Source organism: Drosophila ficusphila, unplaced genomic scaffold (assembly GCF_018152265.1).
Source record: "Drosophila ficusphila isolate 14025-0441.05 unplaced genomic scaffold, ASM1815226v1 contig_286, whole genome shotgun sequence".
Taxonomy (NCBI): domain Eukaryota; kingdom Metazoa; phylum Arthropoda; class Insecta; order Diptera; family Drosophilidae; genus Drosophila; species Drosophila ficusphila.
Window position 1 is genome coordinate 9,558,684 of NW_025064189.1, and position 18,992 is coordinate 9,577,675.

Below are 18,992 nucleotides of genomic sequence, written 5' to 3' on the forward strand. Positions count from 1 at the left end.
AATTAGTATGGATCTTTCGAAAGGATGAGGATTGCTACCTTCATGGACTCGTCGTAGCTGAGCAGCTGCATGTTTGGCGGCAGGCTGGCGTGGAAGGAGATCTTGCGCACCCAGTCGTTGAGGATGTCCAGCGAGGGCGCCTCGAAGAGGAACTCGGAGCCGTCGGGCAGCTTCAGCCGGAAGACGTACTTCTTCTTGGTGTAGTCCTCCGCCCGCTCGCACTTGGCGCCCAGGATGTTCACCGGGGCGGTGGCCGTCTTCTGCTGCAGGAAGTCGTTCTCGTCCTTGAAGAAGCACACCAGCTGGCCGCAGAGCACCGTGTGGAACTGCTTCCAGGAGCGGACCGGCGCCTTCTTGCCGCCGGACTGCAGGCCGTGCTTGCGCTCCAGGCTGCCCTGGATCTCGACGGGCGGCAGGTCGAAGCCCTCGCCCTTCTGGTTCTTGCGGAACGATTGCGCCCGCCGCCTCGTCGTGAAGGAGGGCGTGCGCTTGGCCTGCTTCGGCTGCACCTTCATGCTCTCCGCGCGCTTCACGTTCGCGTCGGCGGATCCGCGGCGCAGGCGGTCGCCGAACATGCCGCTGGAGCTGCTCTTCTGCAGGGCCAGGTGATCGCTATCGGCCGCCTCGCCGAACGGAGGACGCAGCTGGGCCGCCGGCGACTGGCCGCCACTCGCCGTCTGGGCGGGCGTCACCATGGGCGCGGAGAAGATGGGCGTCTTCTCCTGGGAGGCGGCGTTCTGGCGGTGCTCGTGCTGCTTCTCTGCCCGCCGGCGCTCGTCCGCCAGCCGCTGGAGCTCGCGCTGCTTGAGCTGCTCCAGGCGCTCCTTCTCGAGTCGCTCCTTCTCCTGCTGCTTGCTGATCTTCTCTTGCTCCAGCTGGTGGCGGAAGAGCTGCTCCAGCAGCGTGATCCGCTTGATGGCCTGGAACTTCTCCTCCTGCGCGGCCACCGTCTTCTCAAAGTCCTCGTGGCGGCGCAGCAGGTCCTCCACCTGGGGAATGGAGTCGCCCAGCTTGGCGTCCTTCAGCTGCGGCTCGCGGCTGCTTATCCACTGCTCCAGGATCTCGGCGTCCTTGAGGAAGAGCTGCGTGTCCAGGTTGAGCTCGTAGATCTCGCGGCGCTTGCGCAGCGTCTGCTTGAGCAGCTCGTGGCGCGCCTGCAGCACCTTGATCTTGTCCTCCACCTCGTGGGCGAGGAAGTGCTTCTCGCGGATGAGCTGCTGCCCGTTGGCGGCGAACTTGGCGAACGTCTCGTCGCGGGCGCGGATCTCGGTGTCGTGGTCCTTGGTGCTGGCCAGCAGCAGCTCCGCCCCGGCCACACTGGTGGCCAGCTCGGGCGCGGTGATCTTGGCCAGCATCTCGTTGATCCAGGCGATGAGGTCGCGGTACTCGTCGAAATACGACTGCAGCTGCTCCGCCTGGCTGAGCTTGTTCTTCCGGGCGGCGGTCTTCTCGCGGAGCTCCGACCACGCCTCCACCGTCTCGTCGCGCTTCACCTCGATGTGCTCGCGGGCGTCCGGGTAGATCTCGCCCAGCTTGACCGCCTCGGCCAGCACGGAGTCCACCTGGGCCTGGATGGCCACCAGCTCGGACTCGAACACCTGGTGCTTGCGGCCCAGCGCCTGGATGCTCTCCAGATCCTGGCCGTAGTCCTCGGAGATCAGCGAGGCGTCCTTCTCCCCGATCAGCTGGATGGTCTCGTCCGCCACGCGGTCGTACACGTGCACTTGCTTGGCTCCTGCTAGGGCATCCTGGCGGGCGTGGACCAGGTCGCGCAGCTCCTCCCACAGCTGCTTGGTCTCGTCGCGCTTCGCCTTGATGGAGCTGCGATACGGATTGTTCTCCTGGATCAGCCTATCGCCGCGCTCCAGGATGGCCTCCACGCGCGCCTCGTTGGCGTTCAGGTTGGACACGAACGACTCGAAGGCCAGGATGAGCTGCTCCACGTGCTCCACGTCCTCGCCGTAGTCCTCGCTGGCGGTGACCGCCATCTGGTCGCCCACCCACTCGTGCAGCTCCTCGGTCTCGCGCAGATACTCGAACAGCTTCTTGCACTCGCCGAGCCGCAGCTCGCGCTCCTTGGCCAGCCGGAGCAGGTCCTCGTACTGGCTGCCTACCTGGCCGTTCTTCTCCTGGATGTTGGCGCTGTCGAAGTGGTTGCGCTCGATGAGACCAGTGGCCAGCTTGGCCACCTTCTCGATGGAGGGCTTGAAGGCGGCCAGCTCGCGCTGCAGCACCTCCAGCTTCTTCTGGTGGCCCTGCACGGAGGCCTCGTCGCGTCCGTAGTCGCTGCTGGCCAGCACCGGGCGCTTCTCGCGCATCCACGCGTCCGCCTCGTTGGCCTCCACGTAGAAGAGCTGGCTCTCCACGGCGTCCAGCAGGCGGAGGCGTCGGATGGCCGCCAGGTCGCGCAGCTGGACGAGCTGCTTCTGGAGCAGCTCCGACTTGTACTGCAGCTGCTCGCTGGCAAAGTGGTTGTCGCGGATCATCTGCTGGCCGCGCTGCAGCAGCGCCTGGATGAGCGGCTCCTGCGAGGTGAGCTCCGCCTCCAGCGAGTTGTGCTTCTTCTGCAGGCCCTGCACGGAGAGCAGGCTCGTTCCGAGGTCCTGGGATCCCGCCACCAGCTGCTTCTCGGCCAGCCACTGTAGCTCGTCCTCGGCGTCGCGCAGGAACTGCTGCAGGCTGAGCGAATCCTCGAGGTTCTCCCGCCGGATTCCGAGTGGCTCGTGGAGCGTGTTGTAGCGCCGGATGCTGGCGGTGGCCCGCTCGTGGATCTCGTGGCGCAGGAAGTGCTCCGCCTGGAAGAAGAGCTCGTCCTTCTGCTTCAGCTGCTCGGCCAGCTCGCCGTGGTGGGCCACGTCCGCCTCCAGGCGCTCGTGCTTCTTCAGCAGGTTGCTCACCGCGGCGAGGTCCTTGCCGTAGTCCTCGCTGCTCAGCTGCAGCTCCACCTCGTCCATCCAGCCGTCGAACTCGTCGAGGCTCCGGTTGAAGGCGAGCGCCTCGTGCGCCTGCCGCAGCTTCTCCTGCTTGTTCTGCGAGGCGGCCTTCAGCTTCAGCCAGTCGCCCTCGAGCAGCTGCACCTGCTGGGCGATCTCGTCCCGGGCGAAGTGCTCGCCGCGGATGAGCCGCTCGCCCTCGTGGATTACTGACTGGACGCGCGGCGAGTTGCTCAGCAGCTCGGCGTCGAAGGCGGCGTGCTTCTGGATCTTGCTCTGCAGATTGCTCGGCTCGCGGTAGTTCTCATCGAGGGCCACCTGTAGTTTCTGGACGAGCCAGCGGTCGATCTCGTAGAGGCTGCGCAGGAACTCCTGCAGCTGGAGTGACTGGGTGAGCCGCTGCTTGCGCTCCTCGGAGAGCTCCAGCAGCTTCTGCTTCCTCCGCAGAACGTAGGCCAGCTTCTCGCGGATGAGGTCCGCGTCCTTGGGCTCGCCCTCCAGGATGCTGCCGGCGAACTTCTGCAGCGTGTCCACGTGGTCGGCGTGCAGGAGCTTCTCGAACTCGTCGTGCTTCTTCAGCAGCCGCTCCACGGCGGTGTACGAGTCGCCGAGGTCGTCGTTGTTGAGGAAGGCCTCCTTGTTGGCCAGCCAGAGCTCCACCTGCTCCACCTGCGCCTTGAACAGCTGCAGCTGGTGGGCCTCGGTGAGGTCGCGGGCACGCTCGCTCCACGCCTCGTTCAGCGTCTGGTGGAGCTCCTCCAGCACTACCAAATGTCGGCGCACCTGGTTCTCCTGTTGCTGCTGCTTGGTCAGCTGCTCGCCCTGCTGCTTCAGCCCGGCGAAGGCCTCCTCGCGACCCTCGATCTCCACCTTGCGCTCCTGGTGCAGCTCCAGCTGCGTCTCGCAGTCGTTGATGGTGGATGGGGCCTGGGCGCTGCGCATCTTCTTCACCATGTCGTTGACCCACAGCTCCAGCTCCTTCACGTCCGACACGAACTTGTGCGCCAGGAAGGCCTCCTTGAGGAGGCTCTGCCGGCGGACGGAGAGCGCCTGCAGGTTGCCCCACGACTTGTGCAGCTCCTCCAGCTTGCGCTCGATGTGCTGCGCCCCGCGCTCCGGATACTTCTTGATCAGGAACTCGGCGGCGGTCTCGTGCTGGTCGATCTTCAGCTTCACCGCGGACATGTCGCGCTCGAGGGCCTCCTCCCGCCGGATGAGCGCCTCCACGGCGGCCAGGTCCCGTCCGGTGTCGGTGGAGCTCATGGCCAGCGCCTTCTCCGCGATCCGCTCCGCCGTGTCGTCCACGTCGCGGTTGAACACGTGGATCTCATTGGCGCCGCCGAGGAGAGCTCGATAGGCATTGAGAGCTCCTTGGAGCTGGCGCCAGTTGTAGTTGAAGTCCTTGCGGCGCTTGTCCACGCTCTGCGTGTCCGCAGGGACCTGCGCCTGGTTGATGAGCTTGTCGGCCAGCTGGTTGATGTGCCGCACCCGCTGGTCGTCCACCCGCATGTCCGAGTCCACATCGTCCAGCTTGCGCATGAGTGCGTTGCAGTGCTCGAGGTCGCGGCCCGTGTCGCCGGCCTGCACCATCATCTCCTTGTCGCGGATCCAGGCCTCGATCTTGTCCAGCTGGCTGTTGAACTCCAGGCTGTCCTGGGCCTCCTCCAGCCCCCGGCCGCGCTGCTCCAGCTCGGCTAGCAGTCCCTGCCAGGCCTGCAGGACCCGCTCGATGGCCTGCTTGATCTCCGGCGAGGACTCGTGCTGCTTGCTCAGCAGGATGACGCCCGTGTCCTGGATCTCCTGGATGCGGCCCTGGTTGGCGGCCACCTCGGCCTGGAAGGCCTGGTGCTTCTGCAGCTTCTTGATCTTCTCGTCCAGGTTGGCCACCTCCGCGAAGCTCGACGCGTCCGCCTCCAGCTTCTTCTGCTTCTCGCTGATCCAGGACTCCGCCTCGGCGCAGTCGCGAACGAACTTGGCGTACAGGAGGGCATCCTCAAGCTTGTAGCGGCGCACGGCGCAGAGGTCCTTCACCTTCTGGCGGCGGGCGAGGACGCCCTGGAGGATCGTCTGGATGTTGGCGCTGTCGTAGTGGCGCTGCTCGATCAGCTTGCGGCCGTGCTCCTGCAGCAGGGCCACCTTCTCCTCCTGCGTCTGGATGAGCCGCTCGAACTCGTCGTGCTTGCGGATCTGGTTCTGCACGTCCTCCACCGTCTGCCCGAAGTCGGAGCTGCTCAGCGCCGCCTGCTGCGAGCTGGACAGGTTGTCGATCTGCTTCGCGTCGCGCAGGAAGCAGAACAGGTCGATCTTCTGCTCCAGCATGATCTTCTTCTTGTTCCAGGCGGCGTGCAGCTTCTGCCTTTCGTCCAGCATCGCCGCGCACTTCTCCTCCACGTCGGCGGCGGCGTAGTGTCCGGTCTGCACCATCGAGTCGCTCAGCTCGTTCAGGTAGCGGAACTTGTCCTCCCGCGCCTCGATCTCCCCGTAGATGGCGTCGTGCTGGATCTTGAGAGCCGTGGCTCCTGCCGCATCGCTCACGTGCTCCTCCGCCTGGAGGGCAGCGCGCAGGTTCGCGGACCACGAAACGATGTCCCGCACGTCGGTGAGGAAGGTCTGCAGGTCCGAGCTGGCGGCCAGCCGATCTCCGCGGGCGGTGGAGCGCTCCTTCAGGTCGTTCCAGGCGGCCACCACCTTGTCCTGCTGCTGGGCGATCGCCGCTGCATTGGAGGGATACTTGGCCTGCAGCCGCACGGAGTCCTCCACCAAGACTTGGAGCTGTGCCTCCAGGGCCACCAGGTCGTTCTCGAAGCCCTCGTGCTTGCGCAGCAGCGCCAGAGCGGAGTTCAGGTCCTTGCCCAGCTCCTGGGAGAGGGCGGCGTTCTTGTCCTGGATGCGGAACAGCGCCTCCGCCACGTCCCGGTGGAAGCGGTGGATCTCGCCCGCCGCGTGCAGCTTCTGCTCGCGCTGGTTCAGCAGCTGCAGCAGGTTCTCCCACGAAGTTCTGAGAGAGAGAAATTACAAGTTTTATTACCATATTTCACTAAACAAACCAATCAAAAAATATGGTTTTATAACTTTTTCTGGAGAAATAGTGCTCAGAACATGGAATGGCATACACCGTTGGAATCGCAGTAAAATTTCCTATATAGTGGTATTTTTACCTAAAAAATTTTATTTTTGCCCAATTTTCGCAAAAAATGATGATGTTACCCCTTACCAAAAAGTCGAAATTTGGCGAAAAATTAATTTTTCCTGAATCCGCCGGAAAATGATAGGAATTGTTAAAGGGGCTATCAGTTTCCTAAAACAGTTCGAATTTCAGCTGTAGGTGACATATTGGCCAAGATACAGCCAAAAACCCACCAAAAGAATCAACATTTGGGCCAAAAAAAATAATAAGTTTAACTTTCTACCGAACAAAAAATTGCAATTGTTCTTAGGTGATAAGAATCTTTAGGTTAACCACCCAAGTATCTAAAACACCGGCCCTTTTAGCTCCCTCCGCTCACCTGAGTTGCTCCTGGCGCTTCTCCACCTCGTTGGCGTAGGGGCTCTCGGAGTCGATGAGCTTCTTGGCGAGCAGCTCGCACTGGTCGACCCGATCGGCGCCCACCTCGACGCGGTGCTTGAGGTCGTCGAACTTGTTCTGGAGCAGCTGCAGGTGCTCGAAGTCCTGGCCGTAGTCCTCCGAGGAGGCGGCCTGCTCCTGCTCGCGGATCCACTGCTCGACCTCGTCGGACTCGAGGAAGTACTCGTGCTTGTAGAGGCTCTCCATGAGCCGGCCCTGCCGCTGGGAGGAGAGCTTGTGCAGCGACTTGAGCATCTTCTCGATCAGCTGCTGCTTGGCGGCCAGCACCTTGCTGTCCGGGTGCTGCGCGGCCACCATGGCGGCGCAGCTGTGGCCCATCTCGGTCACGATGCCCGAGTAGGTGTCCAGCTCCAGCTCGATGGTCTTGTGCTTGGTGAGCAGCTTGGCCGCGGAGTCGCGGTCGCGTCCGTACTCCGTGGAGCGCAGGGCGTTGTTCCGCTCACCCAGCCAGGACTCGATCTCGCCGGCGTCGAACAGATACTGCTGGGCCTTCAGGCTCATCTCCAGCTTGCGGGAGCGCTCGCCGCAGTGCCGCTCCAGGTCTTGCCAGGCCTGCTCCAGCTGCTGGCACAGCTGCTCCACCTGCTCCCGCTCCGGATGCTGCTCGGCGATCAAAGACTGGCCCGAGAGCAGCGCCTTGTTGATCACCGGCTGGTGGCCCTTCACCTCCGCCTCCAGCTTCTTGTGCTTCTTGTGCAGCGACTGCGCCTGGTGCAGGTTCTGGCCCAGCTCGTTGGACTTGGCCGCCGGCAGGTGGTCTCTGATCCACTGGAACTCCGCGTCCAGCTCGAACACGAACTTGTGGTAGTTGAGGCTCTGCAAAGTAATTCAGATTAATATGGAGTCCTAATTCATTCAAAGATTAATAGCAATGGTAAAGAGGTTCAATAGAACCTGAATGTAATCTCATATCCCTGTTACGCATAATACTGCTGATGTACCTTCTCTAGCTTCTCCCTCCTACGCTGCGTGGGATCGCGCAGGTCCTTGAAGCGCTGCTGCAGCTCCTTGGTGCCCGCCTCGATGTTCTGCGCATTGAAGTGGCCCTCGTGGGCCATGTCGTCGCCCGTGGAGACCAGCTCGGCCACCTTCTGGTCCCAGATGGTGATCTCCGACTCGAGCAGCTGCTGCTTGTTGATCAGGTCCTTGCAGCTGCGCAGGTCGTTGCCCACGTCGCCGCTCCTCAGAGCAGAGTCCAGCTCGTCCACCTTCTTCTTGGCGTCCTCGAGGGCGCGGTTGTGCTCCCGCTGGGAGGCGGCCTGCTCCAGCTTGCGGCCCTTGTCCTCGGAGAGGGCGAGCAGCTCCTTCCAGCGCTTGTTCAGGTCCGCCACGCGGGACTCCACCTCGGGCACCCGGTTGCCGGCCTGGACCAGCGCCTGCCCGTCCTTGGTCACGTTCCGCAGCTGGCCCTCGTTGGCGCGCAGCTCGCGCTCGAAGGCCTGGTGCTTCTGCAGCTTGCGGGGCAGGTTGCTCAGGTCGCGGTAGCTCTCGTCGCCAGCGATCCTCGTCTTGTCCTGCAGCCACACCTTGAGGTCATCCGCCTCGGCGGCGAACTTGTGGAAGTCCTTCGAGGCCTGCAGGAGGCGCTTCCTTTCAAAGGCGCGATCCTTGACGGCCTTGCGCTTGCCCAGCACCTGATTGCGTCGATCTCCGATGCTGCAAGTAAATGATTCGTTTAATATCAATACCATTAAGGAGGCGTATTAAATTAATATTAATTAATTAATATAATATGAATATAATATATTAATTAATTAATTAATTAATTAATAACAAACTTTACAGATTACAAACACTTACTATTTTGAATCGTAGTGATCGTTGGCAATCAGCTTGTCCGCGTTGTCCGAGAATCCCTTGAGGATCTTGTCCTGGGCCATCAGGCTCTTCTCGAAGTCCAGGTGGCGCTTCAGGATGGCCTCCACTTCGTCCAGAGAGGACTGTTCATAGGAGGTAATACCAATTAGGAACCATTTATTAATAGATTACTCAAATAACTTACCCCCAGGTTGTTGTACTCCAGGAAGGCCTCGTGGCTCTTGGTGGTGGCGTCGATCTTGTCCGCCTCGCGGTTGAACATCTGCAGCTCGACGCACTGCAGCAGCCACTTCTGCTTCTCGGCCCAGCCGCGGTGGATGGCGTCCTGCTCGGCGCGGAGCCGCTCGACCACCGCCGCCGTGTCGGCCATGTGCTGCTTGCCGTCGGAGAGCTGCTTGCCCAGCTGGATGACCTCGAGGAACTCGGTGTCGTGGGCGCGGATGTCGTCGCCCAGGTCGTTGTGCTTCTTCAGCAGGTTGTTGGCCGTCTCGACGTCGCGGGCGGACTCATCGGCGTTCAGCTGGTCCTTGACGGAGTCGATCCAGGCGAGGAGCACCTTGGCGCTGTTGTTGAAGATCTGCTGGCCCACCTCGCTCTCGATGCGGTTGCGCAGGTCGCTGCCGCGCTGCTGCACCTGCTGCCACATGTCCTGCACCTCCTGCTGGCGCCCGTTCACGTTCTCCTTCTCCGCCGGGTAGGCGTTCTTCACCGAGTTGCCCAGGTAGGTCACCCGGTTCACCTTGTCCTCCACCGGGGCCAGCTCCCGCTCGAGGTTCTGGTGGCGCCGCTGCAGGGCCTGCACCGTGCGGAGATCGGGGGTGATCACCGCCGTGTCCAGCTGCAGCATCTTCTCGCTCATCCAGACCTTCGCCTCGTCGCAGGTGCGGTTGAAGAGCTCCACGCTGGAGGCGCCCTCCAGGCTCTTCTCGCGCTGCGCCTTCGCGTTGTTCAGTCGCTGCCAGATCTGGTGGATCTGGCGCTGGCGCGCGATGATCTTGTCCAGCTGCGAGTGGCCCTGTCGGCGGAAGGTGTCCACGGCGCCGTCGATCTCCTCGACGCGCTTCGAGGCGGCCGAGAGGTCCGTGATGAACTTCTCGAACTTGCGCTTCGCATTATCCACGCCCTCTCCTCCGTCTCCCCTGTCGCCTCCATCGCCATCTGCGCGGATCATACGCTCCTTCTCCTTCATCCACTTCTCGAAGTCGTCGCACTCGCGGTAGAAGCCGAACAGGTGGATCGAGTCCTCCAGCAGGGCGTGCCGCTTCTGGGCCATCTCCTGCAGCTCGTCGTACGTCTGGTTGATCCGCTGCTGGCGCCGCTCCACGCTGTCCGCGTTCTCGTTGATGCTCTGCGTGGAGGTCCGCCGCTGGACGAGAGGCTTCGGCGCCACGCTGACCGGCTTGATGCGCTTCACCGGCACCACCTGGCGCACCAGGATCGTCTTCTTGACCTTCTGCAGCGACTTGACCTTCTCGGCCTTCGGCACGATGCAGGCCACCGGGCGGGGCTCCACTTCGCGCACATAGTTGGCGGGGACGAATCCCTCGACACCGTTGTCCTTGCGCACGCACCACCAGTCGTCGTTGGTCTTGGACTTGAGCAGCATCACCTCGCCCTTGTCCATCTTCATGCCCTGGCCCTCGAAGGGGAAGAGCGACTTGACGTGGGGCAGCAGCTTCGTCTCGGTGACCTTCTTGTGCTCCAGCTTCTCCACCCACTCGTCCTCCCACACCTCCTTGGGCACCAGGCGCGTCTCGTTGACCCACTCCTCCTGCTCCGCCTCCGGGAGCTCCGGCTCCGCGGCGGAGAGCTCCAGCGTGCAGATGCCCGCCTTGATCAGCTTGTCCGCCTGCTGGTTCAGGTTGAGGATGTCGCCGGAGTAGGCGTTCAGCTCGCCCTGCAGGTCCCGGTGCCGCTGGAGCAGCGCCTGGGCGGAGGGCTCGTCGCTGCCATAGTCGCGCGAGTTCACCAGCGCCATCTTCTCGTTTAGCCAGGACTCCGCCTCGTTAGCGTCCGTGTAGAACTGGTACGCCTCGGCGGCGTCCTCCAGCTGCCGCCGGCGCAGCTCCACCAGCGCCTCCAGCGCCTGCCAGTGCTCCGCCAGCGAGTCGATCCGGCTCTGGATCTCGCCGGAGCGCGGGTGCTCCTCTCCGATGAGCCGCTTGCCCGCACTGGACATCTGGCCGGACTTGGGCTTGCGCGACTTGATCTCGTCCTCGAGCGCCTTGTGCTTCTGCTGCAGCGAGAGCACCGCTCGGAGGTCCTTGGCCGTGATGCCCGTCTTGCAAATGCGCTGCTTGTCCACCAGCCAGGACTCCTCGTTGTCGTAGTCCTCCATGAAGTGGTGGAAGTTGCGAGCCTCCTCTAAACGAGCCCGCCTCGCCGCCGAGCGGCGGAGGAGCTCCGAGTAGGCCTCCTCCAGGTCGGCCAGCCGCTGGGCCAGCAGGGCAGCGTCCTTGTGCTCGGAGCTCTTGTAGGGCAGCGCCTGGCGGTTGAAGCGCTTCAGGGTCTCGCCATAGGTGTTCACCTGCAGCTCCTGGAGCGAGTGCGCCTGCAGCAGCTCCTCCACGCCGAGCAGATGGGGGCCGACGTCCTCGGAGGCGAACTGCTGCTGCAGCTCCCGCACCGCCTCCGTGGTGCCGGCGATCTCGCGCAGCAGGTTCATCAGGTTGCTCATTTGGGAGAGGTTCAGGCGCTGGTTCTCGAGCAGCTCCAGCAGCTGGCGCCACTTGGCCATCACCTCCTGCTCGCGACGGCGCACGCGCTCCTTGCCGTGGTAGTTCTCGCGGTCGAGCTCCTCGGCCATGGCGGTCAGGTCGTTGAAGCGCTCCACGCGAGCTAAAATGTCCGCCGAAATGGCCTCGTGCTTCTTCAGCGTGGCGTCCACCTGGCGCAGGTAGCGCGGGTCGGAGAGCACCTGGATCATCTCCTTCAGGTAGCCCTCGCGCAGCACCGACTTCTTCTCGAACTTGTAGTTGAGCTGCTCGAGCTTCTCCTGGCGCAGCAGCTCCTCCCGCAGGGCCACCTCGCGGTGGTGCTCGGCGTACTCGAGGATCTGCCAGGCCTTCTCGATGTCGTTCACCAGCTGCCCGTCCTGCGGATTGTACGGCGGCTGGTTGAGCGCCTTCAGCAGCGTGTTGATGGTGAAGTACAGCGCCTCGATCTCGCTGCGCTCCTTGTATCTGTTTGATATCATTGGGGTGCCATTAGTATCGCTATCAGATCCCATAGATGGAGTACACTCACTTGGGCGGCTTCTCAATGGTGCGGTACTCCTTGAAGGCCAGCAGTTCCCGCTGGATGCCCTCCAGCGAGTTGGGCAGGTCGCGCTGCTCCAGCTCGAGCGTCTTCTGGCGGATCCAGCTCAGCAGGTTTGTGGTCAGGCCCTCGTACTGGATCTTCTTGCGATCGGCGTCCATCAGCTGGCCGACGATCTGCGGGGAAAAAAAGAGGAGAGAGGAGAGGGTGAGGGAGCTGGTTGAGCAACTTTCTAGGCTTAGGTCTGGGGACCCCACCCGAATCCGAATACGAAAACGAATTCGAATCCGATTGCTATTCCGATTGCGATTGCGATTCCGATCGGGAGCCAATCCAGTGTGAAGTAGAGCGTTAACTGTGGGACACCGTTACGCTGCAGCGATTCCCAGAGGCGATGGGACTCTGCCAATGGCATCCGCCTCTGAATCCGACCCCAATCTGAATCTGAATCGGAATCTAAACCTGAACCTGAACCCAGGTCTTCTACTTACATTCGCGATGCGCTTGCCGCTCTTCTGCTCGTTCTTCATGCGTGCAAAGGTGTGATAGTAGGAGGCCACGTAGGTCAAGATCGACTTCTCGTCCGGTCGGGCGGAGTCAATGTCCTCCGCATCGAGCAGGCTGAAATTGGGAATTTTTAATTAATATGATTGATATATAATAAGTATTATTCCATTGCCATTTCATCATTAGGAAACACTAAAGAGAAACAAACCCTAGTGCTGCAAAAAATATTGTCTTAATATCACAACCCATTTAAGCTACGATTAGGTGATATTTTATAAAGAACTACAGAGTATAAAGTACTCTTTAAGTAAGTTTAAAATGTAATCAAGCTTAGTTCTCACCTGGGAATGCCCAATTCGTTGGCGGCCGTGTCGAAGGCATGGTTCAGATTGTCCAGGTTGGAGTTCTTCGAATTGACAATGGTGCTGTACTCGAACAGGTCGGGGCGGTGCGAGTGGATGAGCGCGTTGAATCCCAGCCCGGAGCGCCAGGAGTTGGTGAAGTCCGTGATGTTGACGCCCGGATAGCCATGCGTCTTGCGCTGGCACCACAAAAGCAGCGCATCTTTGGCGGATCGCTTCTCGCTGGACTCGTTCTCCTCATCCTGAAAAACCAGATGGCAACCATTAATGAAACTCTCCTAATTATGCGACTTTGTAGCAGCAAAACTTACCACGTCGATTTCAATTTCCTGAATCTGAAACCGCAGAATGATGGTCCAGATGAGACCCAGGATGAGACGGGGGTTGCCATCGACAATGTCCTCGGCACCGATCGACTCCAGGCGGACCTGAGAAGCAGAAACCATCGATGCATTACTACTCTGCTGCTCATTCTGCGCACTGTCTCCTCTGCATTTCTTTCATTTCCATTGAATGGCTGTGGAGTGGGTAAGCCGCGTATTGGGTTACCAGAGTGCCACCACTCAACCCACGGAGGCGGAGATAGCGATACTCGAATCCAAACTGGGTCTCTCCACCGAGTCACGCATTATCAGGTGGGGTGCTTGACCTCCGCCGGGTTCAACTGGGTCGACCGACCGCCTGCCATTTGCATTTATAGTAGGTCAGGTAGCCCGCACGGTAATCCCAGCTGATATCGATCTAAATCGCATTATCATAGCTACAAAGTGGCCAGCGCTCGGCCACTGATTTATGGCCACGGCACAAATTAAGATGGAGAGATCTCTGCTGAGTTTATTTAAAACTCAAAAACCAATTTCAGTTACGCCCTTTATTATTTACAGGTATTAATGACCCTAAAGATTTTAAGAATTTTTATGCATTTTTTAAAATATATATAAAGATTGGGGCGTTTCATGAAGTTAATCTAAATAATGATATGGAAATTAGCTTTACATATTTTTTTGACCTCAAAAAGTTCTTCCGACAACGGGGCGTATATTATATTTTGGGATAATTTTTGGGAAGGGATCTATCTAATTTAGCTTGATTTTTAAACTGCAGCCTAAAAATTATTACATTTCCCCTGAAACAATTTACTTTAATGTTCTCTATGGAAAACGTTCCGGAGCATAAAGGTTCAGTAGCTCCGCCATTAAGTTCACCTAATAAACAACTGGAATTTCCGAGAGCCGTGCTCCCCTGAACGCTCCAATGGTTCCCCAGGGATCCTCCGTCAAATGCTCGCTTGTGCGTAAATCTTTCGCTCGGGCTTCTTTCGGGCCTAAAACCAATTAAAATGCACTCGATACCCGTGTCACACACAAACACACACGCGAGAGACAAGCCCGAAAAACAAATAAAATGCGACATGGAATGGTGGAAAGTAAAACCGAAACTTTCACTGCAGGCGCTTAAGAAGCAAAGCGAATTAGCTGGGCAATGGGACAAATTGCGGCGTTTAATTGCTTCTAATTAGATTAGCACAGAGGCCCCTGACTAACCAGAAGACGCGAAACTATGTCGCACGCTAAGCTGCCGTTTTGCACAATTAAAATCAAATGCACACGAGAGGTGCAAAGAAAGTCCGCTGGATCCGTTGCTGGATGGAAAATGTGCCACGCGAAGTGAAGTGGAGAAAGAAATGCATTAGAAAGTATGCAAATATTTCAGAAATTGCCAAGAAAAGTCGGGGCCCAGGCGAGGTAATTAAATATATACTTTTAAGCCGTGTCTTGGCGTCGTCTCCTCTCACTTCACCCGAGTCTCCAGATCCCCCAGTCCCCGTTTCCTCGGATCCCCTCGGTATCCCCTTATCCGAAAGCCAGATCCGCGCTGCTCATACGGCAAACAAAGCACGCAATGGCCACGCGCAGCTGCGCAGGCGCGACTTGCACTTTCTACAAATGCGTAGAGAGCTCTCCTCTTACCAGTCTTCACTCCCCAGTCCCCACACACAACACAACACAACACACACACAAATGGGAAAATGCTATATCTCACCTTGGTGTGCAAGAATGCCAGACTCTTGTTGACATTTTCGATTTTATGGACGCGCATGCGTCCGCTGTTCGGCTTGCCCAGTTTCTCCGACGATATGATCTCCAGCAGCTTGAGCAGCTTGATGCCATCGGCCAGGTCTGTGAATAGGTCTTCGACCTCCATTTTGGCCTACGGAGAAGACAATAAGCCCAAATGTGAGTTGCATTCATATAGACATTGGAGGTGCCGTACAAATTTCCACCAATCAAAATATGAGGTGAATGTATAATTTTGGGTGTCGCTTTCATTTTCAACAAATGCTTTGACTTGTGATAACTTGGGAATGGTTTATAGCTGGTTTATAGTGGATATTATTAATCAGGTAGGTTATAGTTTTGAGAAACCTTCCCACTTACTAATCAAAGTCACAATAACTTCTTTGCACTCACCTTGATCAGAAAGGAGTTCATCCATTTTGTGAATGTCTTCTTCTGAATGTGCAGCCGCTCCTCCTGGAGCGTCTTGATCCGCTCGTTCTCGAACTTGATGATGCCGTCCCGCTGGGTCATGTTGGCGGAGTTGCGATTCGAAGGCGTCGACGTCTGCAGCGCGGAGTAGCCTCCCGGCTCATATTGTGATGCTAAAGAACAGGAAAAGGAACAAAACAAATCTCGGATTAGTGGAAGTCGTACGAGTGCGGCGGGAAACGTTTAGCTTTTCTGTTTGTTTTGATTTTCCCCTCGCAGAGCAGGGAAATGGGTAAGCCACCTGACAACAGTCCAAAATCAATAATGGGCAAACGGCAAATGGCAAATGGAGGAAAAATACGGGAAGTATGTGGTAGAGATAGAGAAAGCACACCCGTGACGTCCGAACCCATTGATTCACAGATAACAGGTTATCGCCAACATAATTGACTCTATAAAAAACACTAAACACTGAACACTGTCTAAAGTTAGGCGACATTCCAAGGCAGTTTACTTATAGCTTACGCGTAATTCCTAATTTTAAACCATTCTATCAGCGAGCCTGAGCAATGTCGCAGATTACCGTGGGGAATTACTAACGAAGAGCCACAAAATGTTCAATTTCGACACCTCATCACGTAGTAGAACTTTTCAAACCGTAAAGATAAGCCAGCTTGATTGGCGTTTCACATTTGGATCTTAATTGCACAAGCTTGCTAACAAATTAAACCATTTCAAAAGGTTGAGAAAGGAATATAAGTCTTCGGATAGCATAAAAGACACTATAACCAAATGTCAACATCTTTCAGGGGCTGTAATATTTATAAAATAGTCGCTTGTATAATTTCATGTTTTCGAAACTTGTACGACTTCATAAAAAGCTAAATTGATTTTGAAAACTTCCTTTTGTAAACATGATTATAGTAATTACCACATCTTCTGGCAGTTTTCTGCCCATTCAACTATAAACAAACCAAGTCGGAGAGCCAAGCTTTCCGTCCCAGTGATTATACCCCCAGCAAGCGTATCGAAAACAAAATACTACCAAGAGATATTGTTGCCTTGGCGAGCTTATCTGTCGACTGCCGAAATTACTTCATACCCGTGGAAAATGCTTCGCGACTGTGTTACTTTTTATCAACGGTTCGATTTACGTAATACTGGGCAAGAGTGTATGCCAAAAATGGCCCGGAACCAAAAATGGAGCGGAAACTGCAGAAAACGAACCCGTTTTTCTAGGCCGTCAGTCGGCCGACTCATTTGTCAAATATTTGCGCACTTATCAACCGAAAACGAAGTTCCACCCAAAAGGCAGATAAGAGCGGGTTACTTTCGTTTCGGTTTCAGGTTGTATAACAATCGAGAGTTTTCCAATTCCAGGGAAAGTTCAAGTTCAAAATCAGAATCAAACCTACCCAACGACTGGCGTTCGTAGGATATGTATCTCCGATATTCATTGCGCGAGAAGTTCGAGCGAAGAACGCTGTTGTACTCCATGGTCTTTGATCACTGATTTCGAGGGGGTTTCGCAAGAAATGTTTCTGGGTTTTCCAGCACCAAGTGCTGCTACTAGGGTTACGATTTCGCTTTTCAATTCTTTTCGGGGCGGGTCACTAGTTTTCGATTCTACAGCAAGTTGCTCGCGGAGCCCGCGCCGTTTAGTCACTGAAAAAAAATGTGGGCCCAACAGAGCGCTGGCCCCCACAATTCAGAATTCAGAGTGGGGGAAAGCTTCCTCCCCCTTTTGGCTGTGTTTATCAGATGAATTAAAAGCCAACCCAAAAGTGGCAGCGAATTCTTCAACTGGCCTATGGTGAATTCCTTTTATCGCACGGCGATTGCGATTGCAGGCGGCGGAGGGGAAAAGGGCGGGGGATCGGGCAGATCTTCGCATTGACATAAGGCCAAATAGGCCCTGGGGCTTATCTTATCGCCGATAAATCCCGCATACCTCGGACATATGTTGCCAGGTATTTATGGAGGGGAATGCACCGCAATATCAAGTTATTTATGGAGCCCTGTCAGAAGCCGCAGACTAATGAATGGCCCATTGAGTGAGTGCCAAATTTGATCAATTCCCATGACATCATGCGAAAGAGCTGTAATCTGCAATCTGCTGCCTGCTCGAGTGAGTGTCATAGTGCCGCTATTAGATCGTTAGCCACAAGTGCCGCCAAAGCCAAACCCGCTGAGGTCACCTGGAAGGCATTCGCCCATTCGACCATTGGCAAACAGAACACTTCGCTTTGGCAAACAGAAAAATCAATTAAAAAGAGGTGAAAACTAAACAATAAAAACGAACAACACGGCCAGTGTGACAATAAACTTTACCATACCGCGATAACGATTCGCCTTATCAGCATGGAATGGCAAACAGAACGCGAAGGGATCCAATTGTTGGAATTAGAACTGCGGCATAACTTTAGGCTTAGCCGGAAAGGCAATTAAACCGGGGCGATATATCCCAAAAACAAGGAAACATACAGTGCGAGCTCCTCAACTCACACACAGCTGTCTTTGTCTATAAACTATTTATAAAGCCCGCGTCAGGGGCAAATGCGAACTGAGGGTCGAATTCCGGGCATCCTGTTTACTCCAATCGGGATTCCGTATAACACCAGAGCACATGCGCGGCAGCTGGGCCTCGGGAGCAGGAACCCTCGAGCCGCGCGCCTCTTTCTATTTTTAAACATCCACACTTCACTCATCGCAAACACTCTAAACACGATTTTTTTCGTTTCGATTCTTTTCGGGGCTCTCGGGCAGACCTTAATCTCCGGCGTTCCACATACCCGGTTAGCTAATGAACAAGGCGTGCAACAACCTCGGAATCGTGTAAAAATTTGCATAGATCAATAAACATTTAGCATTTTGTATGCTTAATTTTAATGGCCCATATGCAAAGCCACAGATATCATTTGGCCAACACAGAACCACTTGATACTTTAAAGTATATCAAAGATAACTAAAGCTTCTAGCTACTTTGCTTTTTAGATACCATCTCAGCTTTTTACCAGATTTAATTACTTTTGCGTGAGTGATGGAATACGTCTGATAAAAGCCCAATTTTACTGACATCTCGGTTTTAACGCAAAATAATGAGACCTATAGCTCGGCAAATTAGGGAATTGGTGGGCTTTGTTGTCATCATTTCTATGCATAAAATTACCTCATCAGTGGCTGGAAATTAAAATTCGGTTTTAGCCTCAGTCAAAAAGAAGAATACAGACGAACAAAAAGTAGAAAAGCACAGTGTTATAAATTCTTTTGTTTGTGCCTGGCATGCTAAACAATTTTCAAATCAAAGAGAGAAAATAACAAACAGTTTTGAAGAGAAAACAGCTAAGCTGCGCCAAACTTGGTTTCAACAATGGAATCAAACTGGATATCTGTTTTGGGAGGAGTTATTCTGAGCGCTCAGAACATCAATGATTTATGAACACTTAAAATGTGTATATTCTTTATAATTTTTAGATTAGTTTTAAAAGATTTATATATACTCCTCCCATAAATCTATGATGTCCGTTTTATTGAAAACCCTCTTCAAACCTTTACTCATAGGCGGAACCTTAATTTGGTTTGCTGTTTAGAAATGATTACCAAACATTTGGCTGATTATTGTCTCATAACGATTGAAAAGGCAAGAAATATTACATACTTCGTCTATTGCTTTTATGGCTTTGGTTGCCTTTTGCTTTGTTGAAATCGAAATTGTTTATAGAGAGCTTCACTTCGCTCGTTTTACTCGCTCCGATCGTACGTGTTGTTGTCTATGTGATGTGCCCCAAAAGATATTTGCGAAAATTAGTCAATGTTGAGCTCAGAGCTCAGAGCTCGGAGCCCCCAGCTCCTCGTGCCCATTGCCTTTATTACTTTTTGGCATTTGGTCACGCCCCCCGGAGGGGCTGTACCACATACGATCTGCGATATACACCCGCAACCGATGTTGTTTTGATGACATCACCGCACCTCGGAGTCGAGCTTGGTTCAAAGCCCAAAAATTCGTTTCGTTCTTCAGGGTTCTGCGCATGCGCCACCG

At 55.8% G+C, this 18,992-nt stretch overlaps 1 protein-coding gene across 6 annotated transcripts in view; it reads right to left on the reverse strand.

Annotated features, from left to right (window-relative positions):
* LOC108099074 (spectrin beta chain, non-erythrocytic 1) overlaps positions 1 to 18,992 on the reverse strand; it is a 31,604-nt gene that overhangs the window by 2,253 nt on the left and 10,359 nt on the right. For 3 of the 6 annotated variants that reach the window (XM_017202368.2, XM_017202364.2, XM_017202363.2), the window contains exons 1-12: positions 16,369 to 16,620; positions 14,936 to 15,126; positions 14,508 to 14,675; positions 12,776 to 12,892; positions 12,444 to 12,706; positions 12,087 to 12,216; positions 11,584 to 11,771; positions 8,522 to 11,519; positions 8,320 to 8,459; positions 7,461 to 8,175; positions 6,440 to 7,335; positions 39 to 5,931 (exon numbers count right to left, since the gene is read on the reverse strand). In XM_017202368.2, the coding sequence (XP_017057857.1) occupies positions 39 to 5,931; positions 6,440 to 7,335; positions 7,461 to 8,175; positions 8,320 to 8,459; positions 8,522 to 11,519; positions 11,584 to 11,771; positions 12,087 to 12,216; positions 12,444 to 12,706; positions 12,776 to 12,892; positions 14,508 to 14,675; positions 14,936 to 15,126; positions 16,369 to 16,450 (11,781 nt within the window). In that variant the 5' untranslated portion in view covers positions 16,451 to 16,620. Of the gene's footprint in view, positions 1 to 38; positions 5,932 to 6,439; positions 7,336 to 7,460; positions 8,176 to 8,319; positions 8,460 to 8,521; positions 11,520 to 11,583; positions 11,772 to 12,086; positions 12,217 to 12,443; positions 12,707 to 12,775; positions 12,893 to 14,507; positions 14,676 to 14,935; positions 15,127 to 16,368; positions 16,621 to 18,992 lie in introns of those variants that run through there. The other 3 variants (XM_017202366.2, XM_017202365.2, XM_017202367.2) reach the window with 2 other exon arrangements.